Source organism: Arvicanthis niloticus, chromosome X (genome assembly GCF_011762505.2).
Source record: "Arvicanthis niloticus isolate mArvNil1 chromosome X, mArvNil1.pat.X, whole genome shotgun sequence".
NCBI lineage: Eukaryota > Metazoa > Chordata > Mammalia > Rodentia > Muridae > Arvicanthis > Arvicanthis niloticus.
The window spans coordinates 60,437,187-60,458,834 of record NC_047679.1 but is presented as its reverse complement, the minus strand read 5'-3'; the positions used below and the strand labels follow the sequence as shown (position 1 = coordinate 60,458,834).

General features: G+C 36.4%; 1 protein-coding gene across 1 annotated transcript; it reads right to left on the bottom strand.

The window, feature by feature from the left end:
* Nucleotides 1-779: 779 nt before the first annotated feature.
* Nucleotides 780-21,316, bottom strand: Tbx22 (T-box transcription factor 22). The gene is made up of 10 exons (XM_034485542.2): nucleotides 21,164-21,316; nucleotides 13,065-13,241; nucleotides 12,334-12,505; nucleotides 11,441-11,542; nucleotides 9,747-9,921; nucleotides 8,340-8,504; nucleotides 7,946-8,010; nucleotides 7,441-7,505; nucleotides 4,179-4,825; nucleotides 780-2,479 (listed from the first exon to the last, which is right to left on the bottom strand). Exons 1-9 carry the CDS (start codon nucleotides 21,201-21,203, stop codon nucleotides 4,212-4,214), a joined length of 1,575 nt encoding a protein of 524 aa, XP_034341433.1. The 5' UTR covers nucleotides 21,204-21,316; the 3' UTR covers nucleotides 780-2,479; nucleotides 4,179-4,211.
* Nucleotides 21,317-21,648: the final 332 nt, after the last annotated feature.

Genomic DNA, 21,648 nt, shown 5'->3' with positions numbered 1-21,648 from the left:
CTTCTGAGACATCCAGCGAACTTGCATGGGACTAAAGTAGGTTTTCTGAATTTTTGGTTCAGTTGTGTAGCTTGGTCTTTTTCTGGAACTCCTAACAGGGAGCAAAGGCTATCTCTGACTCTTTTGAGTGTTTTTGTAACTCTTTGCCTTCTACTGGGTTGCCTCATGCAGCCTTAATATGAGGTATGTGCTTAGTCTTATTGTAGCTAGTTATGCCACATTCGGTTGATATCCCAGGGTGTTTGCTCTTTTCTGAAGGGAAATGAGGGAGGAGTGGAACTGGAGGAAAGGGAATGGGGAAAGGGACTGGGAGAAGTGGAGGAAGGGAAAATTGCAGTTGGAATGTAATAAATGAGAGAAGAATAAATAAATAAATTAAAAGAATCACTGTCCATGAAAGATCACAAAATAATGATATTTTTGCCAGTTTTCTCTGTCAATTAAAATACAGTTTTGGAGAGGGTGCTAAATTTTGAATTTCAACATTGATTTTTCTTGCCTCTTTCAAAGCAAGATCTATATATGTGTGTGTATGCGTGTGTGTGTTGTTTCTATGACAACATTCTTTCCAAGAATATATAAAATTCAACAAGGCAGAAAACTAGTGAATTCATTTAAGTGACTAGAAGTCACACATTTTTATTTTATAAACTAAATATGAAAATTTCAGGGAAATTTTAAATAAAGGTACGTACTAAAGCACTACATTAAAACACGGCTGTAAAAGGGAAGAAAAATTAATTATATATTTAAATAAAAACACAGACATCCAATTTTTTCTAATACAAGATTATGATTTTATTCCTTTTTACATTAGTAAGATTTTAATTGTTAACTACAATATAACATAATATCATCATGTTTATAAGAATGTGATATTAAATCAAAGTCAAAATTCTTTTATGTTAGACAATAACAATATAATATTTGACTAAAGTGTTTAATGCTACAATGCATTGCATTATACTTTCAGAATTTTCTATCACATTTAACTTTAACTGTTGTAAGTCTTTTAAGCAGTTAAAAGTGAGCCAATAAAGATATATATGCATTTCAACTAAATACAAAGATACGATAACATTTTCCTGTACATCTGCTTACCATAATGTATGTTTACATATTAATGTGCAGGACAAATTTGTAAACATGAACATTTGAAACTTTGAGAGGAAATGATACTCATCGTTTTACTCTCAATATTTTATTGAAACAGCATGTTAAATTTGGCCAGCCCCACTAATGTAAATAGTTTTACATGTGGGATATGTTTCAAATGTTCTATATTATCTCTTCATTCTCTTTTATGTTGCCATCCAAACCATATTTATTTATACAGTTTTAATACAAAATATTATTTAATTAAAGATCAAATCTAAGAAGATTAAGTGTATACCAAGGTAGTTGTATCAAAGCAGCTACCATCAGTGACCAAACTATTTGGTTTGTTTTTAACTGCTCCAACATGCATGCTAAATTCCAGTGAAATCAACTGGTAAACTGTTGGTACATACTAGAATATTATTGTTATTTTGGCTGGTTTAATATTTTTCAGTAGAAAGGCAGCAACATATTTTTTAATTGGAATATAAAGCATTGTACTTCTACCCTGTCAATTCAATTCTCAAAGTACAGCATATGCAATTAGACATTTCTAAATATATTTAAATATGCCTCTTCACATAAGTATACATAATGGATAGTAGATGTCAGTATCTTGTGAGTAAATTTTCTATACAGCATCTCTCTTTAGGAGTGAAAGAAAAAGCATAGTGTAAATTATTTTTCAAAGAAAAGTAAATATTCCATTGAAGATCACACACACATTGTGTGTGTATCTACACATATTAGAGTGATATCTTTAATTTAAAAAACTATACACATATGTTAAAAACTTGTTAGTGATATTAAATTAGGAGACAACAATGTAAAAAATGTCCCACTTTATACATGATATATATCTACAGTTCTGTTATATCAAACATACTAAATTTGTTGTTAGCATGCATATAAATTTTTGCAAAATATATGTTAGTTTTTATAGAACACATTTATTTCAGCTACATTCTGGTTCAGCCACAAAATTAACTGGCACATCAGTAATATTTAAAAGCTACATTTTTAACTGCTTTGTGTGCCATGATTTCCCCCAAGGTGCAAAATAAAAACAATTAAGAGAATTTAAGAAGACCCTTCCATTATGTCCAGTGCAGATGCTTGTATTTATGCATTGTAGGTACCTGTGTCATGTTGTCAGCACATAAGATACTGCTAGTTAAAAGACTGATTATCCATTGAGTCATTACTTGCTTAGACTAAGAATTCATTCCTTTTCCTGCCACAAACATACTTCAACCTCACAAAAAATAAAGTCATGTCCATCTTCAGACCATATGGAGAACGCATGTCTGACAACAGTGTGAACCATCCATCTCTTCACAGCTTGAGAGTTTTAAAGAAGCCTCTTCATTTCCAAGGCACACTAAATAGAAGAAATAACATTAATTTGAAGATTCTAAAAGTATGTAACCTAAAATGTTGTAGTTATACTTTGGTGTTCCAAAATATAATATTCATATAGTTTAGGCACCCTATACTGAATGTTGTAAATTCTGTTCCATAAAGTCTTGTATAAATGTTTAAAATGTAATAAAACAATCTGTCTGTTTAGAGCTTCAACCAAGCTCAACTTTTGTGATTGATTTCAGCTTGATTGACTGTTCCACAAAACCCTTTCCTGACCAGGGAGGGAATCTGACTACAGGTCTAAGCTTGACTGAGAGCTCTATAAGGATAAACTATCATTTATTATTTCCTTGCTCAATGTGCAAATTAAAAAATATGACACATGATTTATTTTCTCTAGGTTTATTTGGGGGATATCACATACCAGGGCAAGTTAAAAACCAAATATCTAAATGTAAACTGATTTTTTTCAAATGAGGAGAGGAGTACATATATATTTATCTTCCAACCAGGTAGAAATGATGTTTTAATTACTAGAATTTGTCACTTATACAGTATCATGTGGCTACTTTTACATAAGTACTAACAATTTCACACTATGTCTAACCAGATGCTTTTGGAAGTTTTTAAAGCAAGGCAGCTTGATATGGACAGATATTTTGTTTCATAACCATAGTCACAATATATCAACTTTTTTGAGTTCCGTATCATCTATTTCACTATTAAATAGTTATGTGCATGAGTTAGTGGTGTTAACAGACCTGAGCCAATTGACACCTTAGTTTAAGGAAAATGGGCTACTTGATTCATTGTTTAATATAATTAAAAATGTGAAAGGACAATTTATAAACTATTTACAAAGTAAAATAAGATAAACTTGTAGCATTTAAAATGTTGTCTCTTTCTATTAATTACTATTACCAGTGTAATTACATGTGCTTAGATTCATGACTGTAACACATAACAAAATTATCTGTTATTTAAAATATATATATGTATATATATATATATATATATATATATATATATATATCCTGGAATAACTATAAAATTAATGTCTTCCCTAATATAATAATTACAGAACAACTCAGGGATGTAATTTAATTTTCAGTTAAATAACTTCTTGTCACTTAATGAAGTAATCACATATAAGCTATCAGATAGTTTTCAAGTGATCTTCGCATCCCTTCATTATTAAATATTATTTGAGCTACACAGGTTAATGGGAAACAATACTTGGCAACTATCTATACCTTAAAACTGTAATTACTATTACTTTAAACAGAAAAATATAAATCAAGTGAATGATTCAATTTTGACATAATTGCTTGATATTTATAGTGTAGCCAATCTTCATAGATAAGAGTAAAATACTTTTATTGTTTTTACATGAACTATATCCACCTCTTTTGTTGCCTTAGTTAACTGGTAAAACATAGATATATAGTGAATTAACAATGTTGTAATTGGAGACTTAATCTCCTGGAATTAATTATCACTGATGGCATATCTTATCAAACAATATTTATTAAGTAACTTATTTGAGGACCAAGGTTATAATGTCATATTCTAATATTAAGTCACAGATGACATTATATAGACATTCTTGTAAACATTTGTTAAATTACTTTAGAAACAAGACAAACCAATGCTTTTTGGTAAGAAAGTTTTTAAGAAATGTTCTTTCTTTTGTTAAAAATAAAATAGATGCTTACATGTAAATGTCTTAAAACGTGGATGTTGTCCCATTAATGGTAATGGTTGATGGCTGGATACCAATGAGAATGATCACAGCTGCCTTCAGTAAAAGAAATCTGACTGGTACCATTTTCACTGAGGTGATTGGTAGCATTTTCCAGTCTAGGTGGCATGGAGACGTTGTACGTATAATAGCCATTGGGAGGATGAAAAGGACAACTGATTGCTTCTTGGGCAATGGGGTTTGGATGGAAAATGTTTCCAGAATTCTGTATTTCATATAACATTTGATTGGCAGAATGAGATGCTTGTAGACACTGCCCATTGCAATCTTCATGTAAGCCACTGTTTGGATTGATGATGCCCCTGGAGGACACCACAGGGACTTCCATCATGAGTGGGGGTAAGATCTGAGAACTGCTGAAGCTTGGTAGACTTTCAGGAGTAGGTAAGACAAAAGGTTGTGGTTGCCAATAATTAGTCGGACAAATTCTATAGTAGAAGGGTACAATGACACTGTGCAGGTATGTATCTGGATAGGTCATCGCAAAGGAGCTTGGAGGCATGTAAACCGTAGGTGGAGAACAAGATGGAGAAAGTAAGGAGTTCATAGGAGAGGGGGCTCCTCCACTAGAGGTCACTGGAGATGAGCCACTGCTTCCACCTGCGAAAATGACAAGTCAAGCAGAGAACAATGAACCTTATTTTCCTGCTCAACGAGTAATCTTATCAATTGCCATTTCTGTCCCATTCTTGGAGTGGGTTTCTTTGCAAATTTTTCAGCTTGGAAAAAGATATTTTTATTCCTCTAACTGATCCTGAATGCGGTATCTCTACTACTGGAAGTACTGCTGCTGTCACACTACTACTGTGTATCACACTGAACATTCACTATACTTTATATTTTGCCCAAGAGTTAAAGAAGCTCCATATATAATTTAGCCAATGATATATTACAAATAAAAACTAAGGTTTAATATATTTAGACTGAACATGACAATTTGGGAACTTACAGATTGTTTCAGCATAAAAAACAAGTAAATATAAAAACAATTTTATTGGTGAAGAAAATATTGATATTTTATGTAAAAATAAGAAATGGGGCGAGGTCTATGGTTCTCTCTATCAAGAATTGAAGACAGTGTTTCAAGTTAAGAAACATCAAGGTGAGAAGGAAAGTGTTCACTCAATGGAATCCAAAATCTTTTATTGTTTAACATAGTGGTTTTCAACCTGTGAGGCATGCCCCTGTTGGGAGTCACATATCAGATATCATGCATATCTGATGTTTATATTATGATTCATAACAGGAACAAAATTACAGCTATGAAATAACTGTAGCAAACAAATGATTTTATGATTAATGGTCATCACAACCTGATGAACTGTATTAAAGTGTTGCAGTATTTGGAAGGTTGAGAACCTAGTTTAACAGATAATAAAATTATTATATGGCACAGGAAAATCTAGATTCTCAACTTTATTGTTTTAAAAAATGTCCAGTAAATTATGTTTGACTATACTTAATGAAGTTGTAAAATTTTATTGATAATTGTTATTTTTCTTGAGTATATTTGTATGTAAATTAACACTAATATTTTAGCAGCAGAGTGACAAATATTTGTAAGAAAGCAATGAGAAGTTATTTTAAAATCTATTGCTCCTCTCCAATTTGAGTGTGCGTTACACTCTGTAAATGATGAAGTTAATGGTGTTTTGAGTGATCAGTTAATGGTCCTTTTTGAAATTAGGCTATTTAATATTTTAAAAGTATGCTCCCTGATGTTGTCAGTTGAACTGATTTAGTAAAGCAACTGTTCATACTTTTTATGCTACTCACTAAAGTACATCATTTCATCAAATAATTACACTTAATTTCTTTACATTACAATTACTTGTTATAGCATCATGTGAAACTTTAATGTAATGTTGATGTCTTGCTCCATAAATACAATGTTAAATAAACGTCCATAGACAAGCAACTTTAGTGGGGCTAAAATTAATTGAGACAGTTTTATGTTGTTTACAAATAAAATATTCTATTTATAGTTAACTATTTGAGTAACTAAAGTTGCAGATTATTTTACTAGAACACATCCATTATCCAACTATGATGATGACTCATCAGGCGATGTACTGCTTGAGAAGAAACACATTACAAAGATTTGTAAATATTTGTGACAACTAAATTGGTTGTGATGCAGAAAAGCACATATTGTATGGTTTCACTCATATATGAAATATAAAAGATGATCTTGTGACAACTGAGAACATAATAATGACTACCAAATACTGAGGGAGATGGAGGTCAAATGGGAGTGGGCAAAAGTTGAATCAGAATGTCCTGAGTTATAATTAGAGACTAGCAAGAAGTTCCCATGTGCTATATAGCACAGTAGAAAGTATAGTATAGTTAATAATAGTATATTGTGCTTCTGGAAACACTACAATGGATCTTGAAAGTTTTCACCATATAAAGGTGACAACTACTTGAGATAAATATGATTCAATGAGTCTAAATATTTTTAATGGATATGTGAATAAAAACATCACATGGAACCCCATTAATATAATCAATTTTTAATGCATACATTAAAAAGCATTTTAAAAAATTTAAAAGTAGGTAAATTGAACCACATTCATGCTATATTTAGTCCATTTTGTGTTTTTGCATGGTGAGAGTCATTTCTTGGCTTATTAATCATAATTTCTTAATTGTTATTTTCTGTTTGTAGTATTCATCTTTTGCTTCCAGTTTCCCTGAAACTGAAGCGTTACAAGTAGTAACATGCCACATCCTGTATATGAATTTGGAGCATTATACTTGTATTTATTTCTTTTTAACGCTTCTACTGTGCTCATCATACATCTTACCATACATGCTATAAATTTCACAATACGTTGTTACCATGTATCATATGTTCAATGAAGTTTTGAAGAATGTGAAAATAAGAGCAACACATACATGAAAATAACCTAGATTCTTCATATAAAGGAATGAAATAATGTGGAAATCATGTATGATATATGATATCATGATGTAAGTGTAAGATAATTCAGTGAGATAACCAATATATCCACCTACAACATAACTTCACTATCTCCCTTAAGTTTCAGATTGTGTCTGTCTTTGGTACTTACTTTCCCACATAATAAATACATATTGCTTTTTTTCTGGCATATAATTATCCCCTTCAATAGAATTTGGTATAAGAGTTGTGCCTTTTGTTGCTGCAATAAGATGTAAAAATAAAACAGAAAGTTAAAAGTTTTTCTTACTTTGTGTGTCTGTGACAAAAGAAGGCCTCCATGGGTAGGTCTCTAAAAAGCCATCCAATACACCCCTAAAAACAGATAGATTTATTTTTTAGTAATGTCAGAAAAACACTTTGTGAATATAATAATTCATATAAACTTGTTATACTTCTTGAGTGATCATCTGAATTATTAGTAAGAGTCCCATAAATGTCTGTAAAATCCATACCCATAGCTATAGTCTGAGTACATTTCTGTAAGTTCCACAAGTCTGTACTATACAACATCTTAACATTGGGTAGGAGGGATAGTAGAAGAAGGCATGGTTTGGCATCCAAAATAACCTGGGCTTATTTTCCTACCTGTCAAAACGTTAGCTTCTGAGTCTCTGATTCACAGGTACCCTATCTTTTATACTCATAAAAGAACTACATAAATACTGTCTGATTGCAATTCTATTTACTTATTATTTTTTAGTAGTTATTAAAGGGGCTACATAAATATTAAATTTGATTTCCATGTTACATACCTGTTTCTCCCGGGATCTCTAAATCCTTTGGCAAAGGGATTCCTGTCTATTTTCAGTTTGGTAATCTATGATTCAAAAGAAAGACAAAGAGAAAACATGCAGCCTATGTTCTTAGCAACAATGCTGCCTCTATAATGGGGTACTTTAAATAAATGTGAACACATAGATAAATCAGAATTAAAACAAGTTTCTCCTTTGCCTACTGGTCCCTTTTTGTCCTGATCTCATATTTAACACAAGATCCACACAACTTTCTATCAACTATGACTGGAAAATAAAATAAAACCATGTTATTTTTCTCCATTGTTTAAAATGTAACCTATACATTACTGTTGCTTCTATCCCAATATACCAGTGGGGCCACTCCCACTTACTGGGGTCTAGACAGCTTTACCTGCTGGTTTTGGTAAGCTGTCACAGTGGTGAATTCAGTTTCTTTAAAGGAGAATGTTTTAACTCCTTCAGTAGGAAAGGACTGAATCAGGGACAGGTCAATCCTGCTGTCCTGCTCCACCACATGCACACGAGGTTTGTACTTATGCATGGACTGAAGAATGATCTGAGGAAGAAATGGTTAAATGTCATCTTAAATACCTACTTCTCCCCAACACCATCCCCAGTTTATAATAACCGCCAGTGAAGACACAGCAAAAAAAAACTAGATATAGGTATGCCAAGAAGGACTTTGTTGTGGACTTTAGCCCCCAACAGAACCCTTCCTGGCTGAAGGCTTTCCAGAGGAAGGCACCACAGTGACACTGATGCTATGGAGTAAATTCCATATCCAGCCTTTCCTGCTTCCAATTGTGGATGACCACGTGATATGGAAGTGCCATGAGGACCCAATCAACTGATAGGATCTCTCTGGGCAGTAAAAGATGTTCTCAGATATTGCCAGAAAACTGATATTCCACACCTCCTAATCCTGGTCCTTTTCTTCTTTTGTGGCTGGCACAAGACTAGGTTGACAGAGCCCAAGGAGTCTACCTAGGGAGAAGGCTCAGGATCTAGGAAACCTCTGGCTTCTGTAACATCATCGATATTGGATCCTTATCCTTGTCACAGAAGCCAGAGATCTGGAGCCATAGCAATGACTCACTTCAATGAACATTTGCAAGTGTAGATGTGTGGACAGAGGGATAAACTGTAGAACAAATTACAGCTTCCAAGATGAGATGTTTGCTACGCTTTGTGTTTTGGTTTGTTTTGCTGTTGATGTTTGTTTACTTGTGTGTTTTATTTGGGGGAGGAAGATTGCAAGAACAAAGGGCAGGTATGAAGTGACTGGAAGATAAACATGATGTGGGTGCATAATGTAAAACTCACAACCGATCAATACAAAGTTTTAAAAAATTCCAGAAAACCTGAAAACTGACACCCGTGGCAGCAGGTTATGGAAATTTCCAGCCTGGCTTCTCACTTGCTCCCCTTTATCCCCCAACACATCAAAGGTACCCATGTAACAAATGTGTTGACTCTAAGGAAAGCAGAAGCCCATAGTGTTACCTAGGAAGCCAGACAGCCCTGTGAAGTGTTCCCTCCCATTCCCCAGGGCAGGACACACTCTCTCCAGCTTAAACTGCTCTCTTCTTTGGGGTCTTTGGGCCCTTAATCTCCCTGCAGTCAGTCCTTCTTGAGTCCAGCACTCAGGTTAGAGGAGCTCTTTGTGGTCTATGAGTTACAGATCCAAGAGCTTTGCTCCCCAAACAACACTTACAAACAAGAGTGACCTCTTCAGGACTCCCTCTGGCCAGATGCCTTGGCACTTACCTCTTTTAGGAGAAACATTGTGCTCACTTACATGGCCCTTGTCATCCATCTCATTGTTGGTGAGTTTTACTCGATCAAAAGAGATGATTTGACGCATCCAATTTTCTCCTGAGCAAGGGGAGTCCGGGTGGACATAGAATCTGGGAGTGATGCACGAATGGTCAGTGTTTCCAGCTACCATCCACTGTGAGCTGTGATACACATACCTGAGGGAATAAAAAAATGAGTGAAATGTGGCTTTAGGCTCAGCCAGCATAAAGCAGAAGGATGGGAGACTTCAGAGTTCTCCAACTAAGAGCCTTACCAAAGATTAAAACGCTTATCCCCAAACCTAGTAAATAAACAGAATATCTAATTTCATTTTCAAAGAGTATTTAAGGGCAACACACAAACAAATGAATGAACGAACGAACAAACAAGCAGTAAATATACATATGCCATCAGAATGCAATGAAATGTCCAAAAGAATAAAAAATGGCGTGGGATATCTGAGTCCGGTATTTCTTCACAGAAACTGGAGCAGGAATCAATCTGATTTATTTTCCCACTGTAGCGATGCCTAAAATATTCATGAATGACAAGCAGGCAAGAAGAGCGAAGAAACAGAGGTGAAGCACTAAGTCTGTCCTGCCCACGCTTAATAGTTTTAGTCAAAGCCCGTTTTTTGTTTTGTTTTGTTTTTGGCTAGGAAACCCGTTGTCAATTAAACTTCACAGCAGAAAACTCCAAAGGAACCCCGCCCCGTGCGTCCTCCAGGCTGATTTTTCTGAACTGTTTCCGATCTCAAACTGTGTTTCGCTCAGCATCCCCCACCAAAACCAGCGACAGTACCACGCGGAAAAGCAAGCAGCTGCTTCTGTTTCCCATCTGAGGAGGTTCCAGCTTGCTGGCGAGTTGCTCTTTCTTGCCTTGAGAAGCAAGCAGCTAAGAAGCTAGATTGGCTCCCCTGCTAGGGCCAGGCACCGCAGGCGTCCAAGGTTGACTGCACACAGCTTACTTTGGGCTATTTTCACCTCACCCTCCCCTTCACTTCCAGAGTTCCGAGTCAAAGCGTCAGAAGGACAGAGCGTCTTAAACTGCTAGCTCAAAAGGTTCTGATCTTTAGAACAGTTAGTACATATTTGATCCAGCCTAATTAAGGGCTTCAATCCCGGCACTGTCTGAATCCTGCCATCCCTTCAGGTAGAAATCTAAAAGGGAGACAACAGATGGGCGAAAACCTAGCCCAGACCCTAAAACCCTTACCACTATGTTGGGGCAAATCATGGCAGCATTTGAGAACCTGACCAGATTACAGCCTGTTCCCAGAAGCCAGGTTCCACCTAGAATCTATGACATTTCTCCGGAATCTATGATATTTCTCCCGATGTTTTTTAAACTGCTTGCCTCCAGGATGCCAGAGTCCAAATCAACCGCAGTTTACATATCTAAGGCACAAAGAGTGGGTGGTCAGAAGGTACAATACAGAGCCATTTAACATCAACCTCCAGGAGGAGGGAATAGAAAAGACCAGCCCTTCCTTCACTTTGAACCCAGATTCAAATGAGAAAATTCGGCTATTTATCAAAGTCCAAGGATGAGCAATCATCTTTCCTCACTATGTATACTTAAAAAAAATTCCTGCTGCCAAGTGTCAAGATGCAAGACCATGCTCTGAATCTGTGCCCTCAGCCCATTTGGACCTTAGCTATGTAAACTGGAATATCCCCATATCTACCAAGTTACCTATAACGTTTGGAATCCACCGGTACCACGTCCAAAATCACATAGTACTGCTTCACAGGGTCCATCCCTTTCACCTTGATCCGAACAGAAGGAAACATACGTCTGTGGGAAAAGAAACAATGGTTCAGACAGAAACTAGAACCTGAGGTGGGCTATATGCGAGCTGTTGTGAAGGAAGATGAGTTGTGGACAAATAAAGTCAGTACTCTTCCCTTTCCATGATGGGCTCAGGGAATGGCATTTGTTATATAAGAAAAAAAGATGGTTGATTTAACAAGTCTGAGATTTCCTAGTGGTGCAGAATATCTTTCTGAAAAGTCTTCATCCATGTCCTCTCTCACGTGATATTAAAATTATAAGAAAGTAGGACAGGAGAAATTTTGTTTCTTTCCTGTATTTAGAAGAAGGGTATGTGAGGTAGATGAGGTAAATGGTTGAAATTGGGAAGACTAGTTCAGTTCGGAAGCTGCCCTACACCGAATGGTTAGCTTGTGGAAAGGCTGACTTCCTAGTGGAGCGAGCCAGGGATGGTATGCTGGATGGTGGATGGAATAATACTCGCTAGGCTTGCACTGAGAGGCTGGCCACAACAGTTAAGAAGTTGGAGGGACATCTGGCACTTGCTTGCCTATACAGGTCTGGATTTTTGCATACATACTCTCAGGCAGGAATTGGGAGAGTGAGTACTTGGAGTAAGGATGTATCAGAAAAGAGGAGTAGACCATTTAATGCAGCTAAATACTTCCCAGAGCAAATAGATTGAGTAGTCCATGGCTTTCTAACATCCGCCAAGGAATGGGAAGAGGGAGGAGCTTCACATTACAAAAACTGGATTCTCCTCCTTAAGTGCCTACTGTGTGATTCAAGGAAGTCACTCGCCCAGCTGAACTAACCTGCCAGCCTTGGTAATGATCATCTCAGTGCCAATGTCGTGGAATCTCTTCCATAGGTCAGATCCCTGAAGCTCCACTTGGATAATACTTTCTTCTTGCAGACTTTCCTGGCTGTTGCTCTCGTCAGAGCAGGAGAAATGACTTTTTGAAGATTCTGCCTTGGGTCTCTTTTCTGCTAGACAGGGAATTTGAGAGTTTGGAAAGTTGCACGCATCTTTTTCTCAGGAGACTATCTTTAGACACTGTCTCCCCACCCCACTCCCCAGGAAGTCTGACATATAAGTTCCCCACAAAACCCTTTGTGATTTCTTAATGAAGAGAGGGTGGGGGGGGGGCAACTTGTGTCCCATGAAAGGTGGGACACTTAAAATTCTCTCTGCCCCAAGCTGCCTTAAACTGAATCTAAAGGTAGATTTCCTTGGGCTTTTGGGGGTCACCCTGCTTCTTAGGATTTTATAAGAGGTGTGTAAATCACTCATCTAAAATCAAGTGGGACCCTCCTTTTCATTGCAAACAAACCACAGCACTTCAGTGAAATTCAAACTCTCTGAAATTTGTCCTAAAGTCAGGTGGCTAATGTGTTACACAATCTACAACCCGACTTGTGGGTCCGGCCGTCCGTGCCAGGACATCCTTGTCGCTGCGCAAAGAACAGGCAAAGAAGATACGATCCAGCCAGCGCGTGCAGGAGAGAAGCGCTCAGGGTACAGAGGCTGCTTGTGTGTACTTACCCGGCTGCTGACTGTCCCCAGAAGGGCTCCTCAGTATCTCCTCCCCTTCCTCTATGAACTGCTCCTCCTGCAGCTCAAGCTGCATCTCCTCTCTTGGGTCTTGAGCTTTTCTTTTTCTGGGTCTCCCCATCAAGGCCTCCACCGAGAAGGCGTGCGCTCGAGAGCTCAGAGCCATCCCTGGAGGGGAAGAAGTGAATGCGTGCTGCAAAGTTTCAACCTGAGCTGGGCTGGGGAGGGAGGGGGAGAGGGAGGGCGCAGATGAGAGGCATGGGAGGAAAAACTCACAGAAATAGTCTTAAATCTGAAAACTACCTATTTGATCGGTACTCGACAACAGAAAAATCTCCCCCTCTGCTATATATGAATATATTTTAATTTAAATAGACAAAATAAAAGAGAAGAAAGATTAAACTTGAGTCGAAATCCTATGAGGTGTAGTCTCCCCCTCCCCCCCTTTTTTCGTTTTCTTCCCTCTCAGTGGGCACATGTGTACCATCAGTCCTCAAATCCTTGATTCTGGGACCTGCCAGAAGCCAGCGAAACAGACCTGCCACCAAAGGCAGCTCACACCAGTGATTGGGAGATACTGTTGTATCCAACTGAGTGAATGCCCAGTCGGTCACAACCTCCACTGTTTATTTTGGAAGCTGTTGAAAGTAAGAAAGCACTCTGAGTGACACTTCAGAGTCTGATAGAGAGGAGGGGTTGGGGGTGCTTTGAATGGGGCTCCAGATAGGCAGGAGGGAAGCCGAGGAGGAGACACAAGGTTACTGCTTTACATTAAAATTTAAAAGTCTAAAACATGTGAAACAATTGCACATGAGGGGCCACATTTTCAAGAAAGAGCAACTATTACTTAACTAGAATAAAAAAAAGATGGATCTAGGATTTTTTCCTCTCCAGCAACCTCACTGGAAACTCAGAAGACAGTTTAAGATTTCAGGGCTATGTAGTTAAGGCCTTAAACTGGTAATGTAGGTAAATATGCCCGAATAACCTCTTTTTCTTAAGGGGAATGCCCAAGCAGTATCAAGACAATCCCAAGACTACAGTCAAATATTAATGCCAACCTGCTTCTGCAGGACCCTCATACCCTCTTCAAATTCACACAACCAATATGAAAACACAGCCTAAGGTCTAGAGGGTTATCAGCAGTAAGTCAAAGCCTTTGCTCCCAACTATGTGTTGAAAAATGTAAGTGTTGAACTATTGAGTTTTGGTGTCTTCTGACATACTTTCATGGGTTGACCTTTGCTTGTCCTTAAAATTAACAACACTGTGCTCAGAAGAAACTATCCTTATCATTTCCAAGGAATACTGTTGTCTGAAATGTGAGACATGTTTGCCTATGTAGTTGCCATTTGCTCACTCACATTTCATCAGAAGTAGGACATCAAACACTCTTAGACTCTTACACATATGCAAATTTTAGGAAATGTTCACCTGTTCTCCTTTGATACATTTAGTCAAAGGATATCGAAAGTCAATTCAACACCAGTTACAATAGAATGGAATTTGAATGAAGTTACAATATCTCAATATTGGGGTCTAAGAATGAAAGGTCTTCACATCATTTTTTTTCAATTTTAACTATATAACTGCAAACCTAGATTTTCCATGAGATTATTGTTACAGTGGTGGTGGATCATCCAGCCTTGGGGGTGGGGCATCCTCAGACAACTGGGAATAGATTAAAGTACTCTAATAATGTTGGATGCAACAGCTTGAATGCTGCTGAAGGGTATGATCCCATATAGAAATGGGAAAACATTACATTTATCCTAGGGATGCAGAGTAAAGCTGACATGTTAAGGAGAATTCTAGTGTACAAAGCACTTGGGTTGAAAACATAAACAGAGCTGGATATAATCTTTGCCACAACTCATGGATATTTTTCTTTATCTGCAAAATATTTGTTATTAATTTCTAGCATATATATATATATATATATATATATATATATATATATATTCTTATCTAAAAGGCACAGTTCAGAAACCGATAAGTCAAGAGTTTATTGGTTAATTTTAGTCTGCTAACAACCATATAACTTTTGAATTATTCTCTCTTTATCTGATAATTTTCCTGCTTTTGAACCCAATTCTTTTTATTTCTCAAAGACAGGGCGAGGGAAAGACAGGGGAAGCTTTGCTTAGTAGAGATTTTTGGAGAGATTTCTATAAGAGTTAGGTAAAGGATGTTTGTTACAATGTTGGCTCTAGTATTTCAGGCTGTCTACCCTGATATGATTTTCTTTAACCAAGGAAATAGCATATCTTGGAATATAAATTCCTGTATTACAAGAAATGTCTTCCTTAATATTTATTATATGCAAGTAATTTAGTCATCCAGAACATTTTTATTTGTGAAACCTAAACCTTTCCTATTCCAGTTTTAGTAACAATCTGATGACATTACACTGAGAAAAAAATGTAGCTCTGTTCCTGCTCAAGTTTGCTATACCAGTGTGCTAGTAATTCCTGTTATGTTGTGTTTACAAGAATAAACATGGCAGAAGCAGGTTTTCAATCTGCACAGTTGCTCATGTACAGAGTTGCTGTGCACAGGGATGGGGGGGTGGGGAAGGAGGCTTTTGGGACAATTCACTATGTTTACCCTATCTATATCAAGAGGTCTTTTTTCTGCAGACTGTAGCTTTAATCCAGAAACATATATATATAATCCTTCAAAATAGATTCTCTGTAATGGTGAGGAAGTGAAAAATAAAAAAAGAAAATTGAAGACTTAAATATGCATTAAAAGGCATAAGAGTTATTATGATTCTTCTTGAATATTGTTATCTAAAATTATAGAAAATTAATTTATACTCTACCAAACAATATATTATTAATAACTATAAATAGGTACATTATTAAAGTTTTATGACACAAAGTATGAAAACACTGCTTCTAATGAACTGTAAATATCTATCTATCTATCTACCTATCTAAAACCATAGTCTAAAGGGGCTCATTCTATCTAGAAGAAAAAGTATCCAGGGTTCATAGCTGTTTTCAACATTATAGAGGTAAGAAAAGTTAATTTCAAGACCATGTTAATTTTTATATCAGCTACACATCTGTACATCTTTTGAGTCCACATCCTAGAAGGAGAAAAGAGTCCGGCCAATGCCTAAATTTTGGCTAAATCTTATATTAGATTCAAAGGTCAAATGTGTTAAGACTAACCCTTCTTAAATTGAGAACTTTTAAAATAGTTAAAATCACTGAATGAAACAAAAATATTGGGCTTTGATTTTTATTAACTTTGCTTTTGTAATAATATTTTTGATATTCTATCAATGCAATGCAAGTACATAGTCTCACATAATTAGATGAATTTGTAAATGATAAGCCATTAACATATTACTGTGTTCTTACTCCAGGGATTTGAGGAAACTGCCCTAACAAATATTAAATAAAGTCTCACAGTGGATCCTCCAATTTCTGGTTTGCATTAATTTGGTATGTTCTCCTAAGTTCTGTGAATTTATCAATATAAAAATTGAGTTAGGCTAGCACATGAGTTATGTATGGCAAACATTGTTAACATTGTTCCTAGGGAGAATTGGAGAACAAAGAGAAGGGAGATGAATTCTTATCTTTACTAGTTGTATTCTTCTCTAGGGGAGGAATGGAAACATTAGCTGAAGGAAACGTTATTTTATTAAATTTAATTATATTTTATTACCATCAAATACTGAAGATCTTCTTAGGATAATAGAACATTAGGATTAGGCTCATTATTTTTATCATACTCAAAGCTATAGAATTGTTTTTCCAGTTAACTCATGACTTAAAGCTACTAGATTTTCTCAGTTTCTTGTTGGCAGTTTTGTCCTCAGAACTCTAAGGATAATTTTATTCTTGCATGATTTCTGATAAAGACAAGGAATAAGACAGAAGAATAAAATGAACACACAGTGTAGCCCTATTATATAGTGACTTGAGTAACTTCCAGAATAGATATTGTCTATTCACTTCAGTTTCTTCAGAAGCAGTCATGGCATACATAATTAATAATTGTGTGTCTTACATTTTTCATTCTTCACTCATTAAAACATCAAATAAGTCAAATTTACATTGTATTTTACCATTTGTTGTTCTATTGGCACCATTATGATACTATATGCTGATTGTGTACATGTATCAAAACATCACTTTGTATTCCATCACTATATTCAACTATGTTATTAATACAATATTGGAGTGTGATGTCAAAGCTTCTGTCTTAGCATGTACTGGACCCTGTCTTCAATCCCCAGCACTTAAGCAAATAGTCAAATCAACAAAATTGCAAGAATATAAAAATTATGGCCAGCGTGGGTCGCTTAAAAAGGAATATGCCACGTTTTTCCAAAATGAATTAATTGAAGGTTTTGTGATGATCTATTTCTTTTCTCTAAAGCTAAGTGAAAACATGATTTTATAACTTTATTCCACATACCTTTTAACCAAAAGATAACCCAGGTACCACAAATATCAGTAATAAAACAATAAAGGTAAATATGGAGAATTATATTATAGGAACTACTAAAACAAAACAAGAGCATTCACTTTGTATTTACCATCTTTAAATTCGTAGAAGTGGAAGGAAGAGCAAATCTATGGTTATGTGTGTTGCCAATAGAATGTCAGCACTGGAACCTTTGTGTTATGATATATGCCCTGAAAACACATCACTTAAATTATTGCTTACTTAGAATAATTTTTAAAATTACATCAGTAAATCATCTCAGTAAAATACCTGTGACTTCTCATACTCTGCTTCTGTGTCTCTAGACTAATACTTGACACACATGTCATTATCAATAAGAATTATAGATAGTTGGAACATTCAACTACATATTTTATGATATTGTATCCACAATTGTTTAAATCATATTGCTCATGGAGGGTGATGGTTATTAAGTTTTCAATACAGTTATGCAAATGACATTTAGGTAAATAGTTGGATTACAAGGTTCAATGTTCTAGTATTTTAGTAAACATTAAAGCAATTAATATTAATATTCAAAACTGATTCTAGATAGTGTTTCTGATATATTTTATCACATAGATATGCATTTTGAAAAAGTAAGTCTAAATTAATGACTACTCATTATTTTATATTTTGGCTGTTAAACTTTCTTTTTTTTCCCCTTATGGAAAATAGATTCTTTTTTCATCCAATATATCTTGATTACAGTTTCCCCACCCTATACTCCACCCAGTTTCTCCCCTACCCCGCCCCCAATCTGGAACCATTTCCTTTCTGTCTCTCACTAGAAAAAAACCCAGGTTTCTAAGAAATAAAAACAAATCAAAATAAAATATAATAAGATAAAATAAAAACAATCACATCAAAGTTTGTCAAGGCAACTCAGCAGAAAGGAACAAAGCTCAAGAGAAAGCATAAGAATCAGAGACCCACTCATTCACACACAGAAGTCCCATAAGTATACTAAATGGAAAGCTATAATATATACCTTTGAACAAACAACTCTAAATAATATGTCTCCATCAAATCCCTCCCCTCAAAGCCCAGGGAATCCTGAAGAAGAGGTCACAGAAAGAGTGTATGAGCCAGAGGAGATGATGGACAACAGGGGAACACGTCTCCATAAATAAACTGAACAAAGCTTATATGAACTCATAGAGACTGAAGCAGCAAGCACAGGACCTGCATGGATCTGCACCAGGTCTTCTGCATGTGTATAATGGCTGTTAAACTTTCAGTAGTTTTCACTGGCAGGCATATACATTTTCATTTCCTCCTCATCTAACAGCCATCTGTTTGACATCGGTCCTTGTCTCTTTAACTAGAGTATTTGTTTTAAAAGGGTTTAGTATTATTGTTATTGTTTTTGTTAAAAGTATGTGTATCTCTGTGTGGGTGCCTCCATGTGAGAGCAGGTACTTGTAACATCCAGAAGAGGAGGTTGAATCCCTTAGAGTGGAGTTAAGGCAATGGTGAGGTGCCCCATGTGGATCCTGAGAATAGAATTCAAGTCCTCTGAAAGAACAAAAGTTGCCCCTTAATGGCTGAGCCAGCCATTCCTCCAGCCCTGACTAGAGAATATCTCTTGATGTTTTAACTCACTTTTACTTTTTCTGCTAGAAGAAAATTTCTGAATAGCTATTTGTGTTTGTATCTCTGTATGCTGTGAAAATTACCACAGATCTTCTTTATATAATATGTGTGACAGCTTCTGTAAAGTACTATAAGCATTTTCTTCCATGATGATTTTATTTTCTTGGCTGTAAATTTTATCCACATCTCATACCAGAAGAGGGCATCAGATCCCATTACATATGGTTGTGAGCCATCATGTGGTTATTAAGAATTGGACTCAGGACCTCTGGAAGAGTAGCCAGTGCTCTTAACTGCTTAACCATCTTTCCATCCAGCCCAAGGATGAAACCATTAATAAAATATGATGATAGGGGTTAGAGAGATGACTCAGAGGTAAAGAACAATGACTGCTCTTCCAGAGATTCTGAGTTCAATTCCAAGCAACCACATGGTGGCTCTCAACCATCTATAATGAGGTCCGATGCCCTCTTCGGTGTATCTGAAGACAGTATAATATCTATATATCTATATCTATATATATAGATAGATAGATAGATAGATAGATATATTAAATGTGCAGTTTGAAGACTCCTAGTTTATTTTCTCAAGTTCTCCAGAAACAAGAAAGCAGCCTTAAGGATGCTGACACTTACACTGACAGAATGCTCAGAGGGTCTCTCCTCTACTTTTTCTCACTCATCATTGCTTTCTGTTTCTATATGTTTGCTTTTCCTTATCTCTGTCATTTGTTACTGTGTTTAAGTTTTCTTCTTTGTGTTTCTTTATGTCTCTTAATTTTTAGCTTTCTCTCACTTATTTTCCCCTGTATTGGTCTCCCTCTCTTTGTCTCTCTGTCTCTCTTTGTCTCTGTCTCTCTCTCCTTCTCTTTCCTCTAATATATTTTAATTTTAGTTTTCTACATTTCTCTTTTTCTTCTCTTTCTTTGTACCCTTGACTCTTTCAATAAGAGGCAGAAGAACTGGAAGCAAAGAGATGCATTGCAAAGAATATGCAGTAACCTCTGTAATATTCTTTTCACCATTAGCTATTTTTTGTAGTACCTTTTATGAATCTCAAAGAAGGAGTATATGGTGTCCATTCTTGTGTAGTGGGGGTAGATGAGTATGTGTGTGTGTTTGTGTGTGTTACAACTACTGTATCTGAACAGAAGTTCTTTAGAGAAAACAGGAACAAGTAAAAGATATCCTTTGACAAACTCTGCTGCCCCTTGTGGGCTCAAGTGAGTACAAAGAGGCTTAGGGAAAGAGAAAAAAAAAAAAAAAAAAAAAAAAAAAACCGGCAAGCAGGAGATCCTTAGAGAAGAGCTTGTAAAGAAGGCATCAGTGCTCACAGACTTCAGCCATGGTCACCTCCCAATATTACCCACTCAGCTAACAGTCTTCCATGGTAGCCACCACTTTCACTTTTTCATCTAGGCACAGGTATCTGTTCTTACTCCCAGGCTCTGTAAAATCACTTTGTCAATCCTAACTTAACAGAGGCATAATCTCATCTGCACCAGAGCCTTTGTCCTAGCTAAGAAGCAGGACTGTGCTGCTATTTTGGATATTACATTCTGTCAACAGACAAGCTAGGTTTAGTCTTCATTGATTTTGAGGAGCACTCATTACATTTCAAACTCCAGAGGAGTGGTTCTCAAATTTCCTAATGTTGTGGCCTTTAATGCAGTTCCTCATGTTGTGGTGACCCCAAACCATAAAATTATTTTCATTGGTACTACATAACTGTCATTTTGCTACTGTTATGAATCCTAATGCAAATATTTTTGGAGTGAAAGGTTTGTCAAGGGGCTTGCTACCCACAGGTTGGGAACTGGTGCTCTAAAAATAGTGGTTTTAGGATCTCTGCCAGAGTTTCCAGGTGAAGGACTATGACACCAATACATCTGACTTAAATTGAATTGTCCTAAACTGAAGGATATGACTAATGATATCTAAGAGAAGTGACAGAAGCTATAATTAACACATTTGCAGAAGGCACCCAAAGAAAAGCAACAGACTGGCCAGAAACATGGGGGTATTTACCTGGTAGGCTAGAATCAGCAGTGGGTATCTGTCTGTCCATGACGGTAACAGCAGATGAGTCTCAAGCTGAGCTCTTCCACTTCAAGGATGCCCACACTAGCTCTTCTGGGAGCCCTGAGGTCACTCAGCCTAGGGTTGAAGCACAAGAGAACTGACTGCACAAGAGAACTTGAAGTTTTTGCCAGCAATGGGAGGGGCAAAACTTGTTACTTCCTAGAACTGACCCTGCTGGAACTTTCTTGAATACAATTTAACCTGTTTTGACTCAAGGTCAGCCTTGAAAGCATAATGGCATGATTTTAGCCTTCAGGGCCTCGGGGATAGTGGAGGGACCTCATCGTCTCTGTGTCTCCCTTTGCCTCCTTGCCTGGCTGAGTCTTAATCTGAGCTTTAGGTTGGCATACTAGAAGGAATGGTAAGGGGGAGGGAATGTCTCACAATGACTGAACAAACAGAAGATGTGGATTGGCTTTAAAGTGCAACAT

Excerpts from the sequence above, each read along its gene's own strand:
- Tbx22 (XM_034485542.2), bottom strand. The coding sequence starts at position 21,203 with ATGGACAGACAGATACCCACTGCTGATTCTAGCCTACCAG. Across the intron at positions 9,922-11,440 it reads GTGGATTCCAAACGTTATAG|GTATGTGTATCACAGCTCAC; the intron begins GTAACTTGGTAG and ends TTATTCCCTCAG. Across the intron at positions 4,826-7,440 it reads TTTTGTCACAGACACACAAA|GTGGAAGCAGTGGCTCATCT; the intron begins GTAAGAAAAACT and ends TCATTTTCGCAG.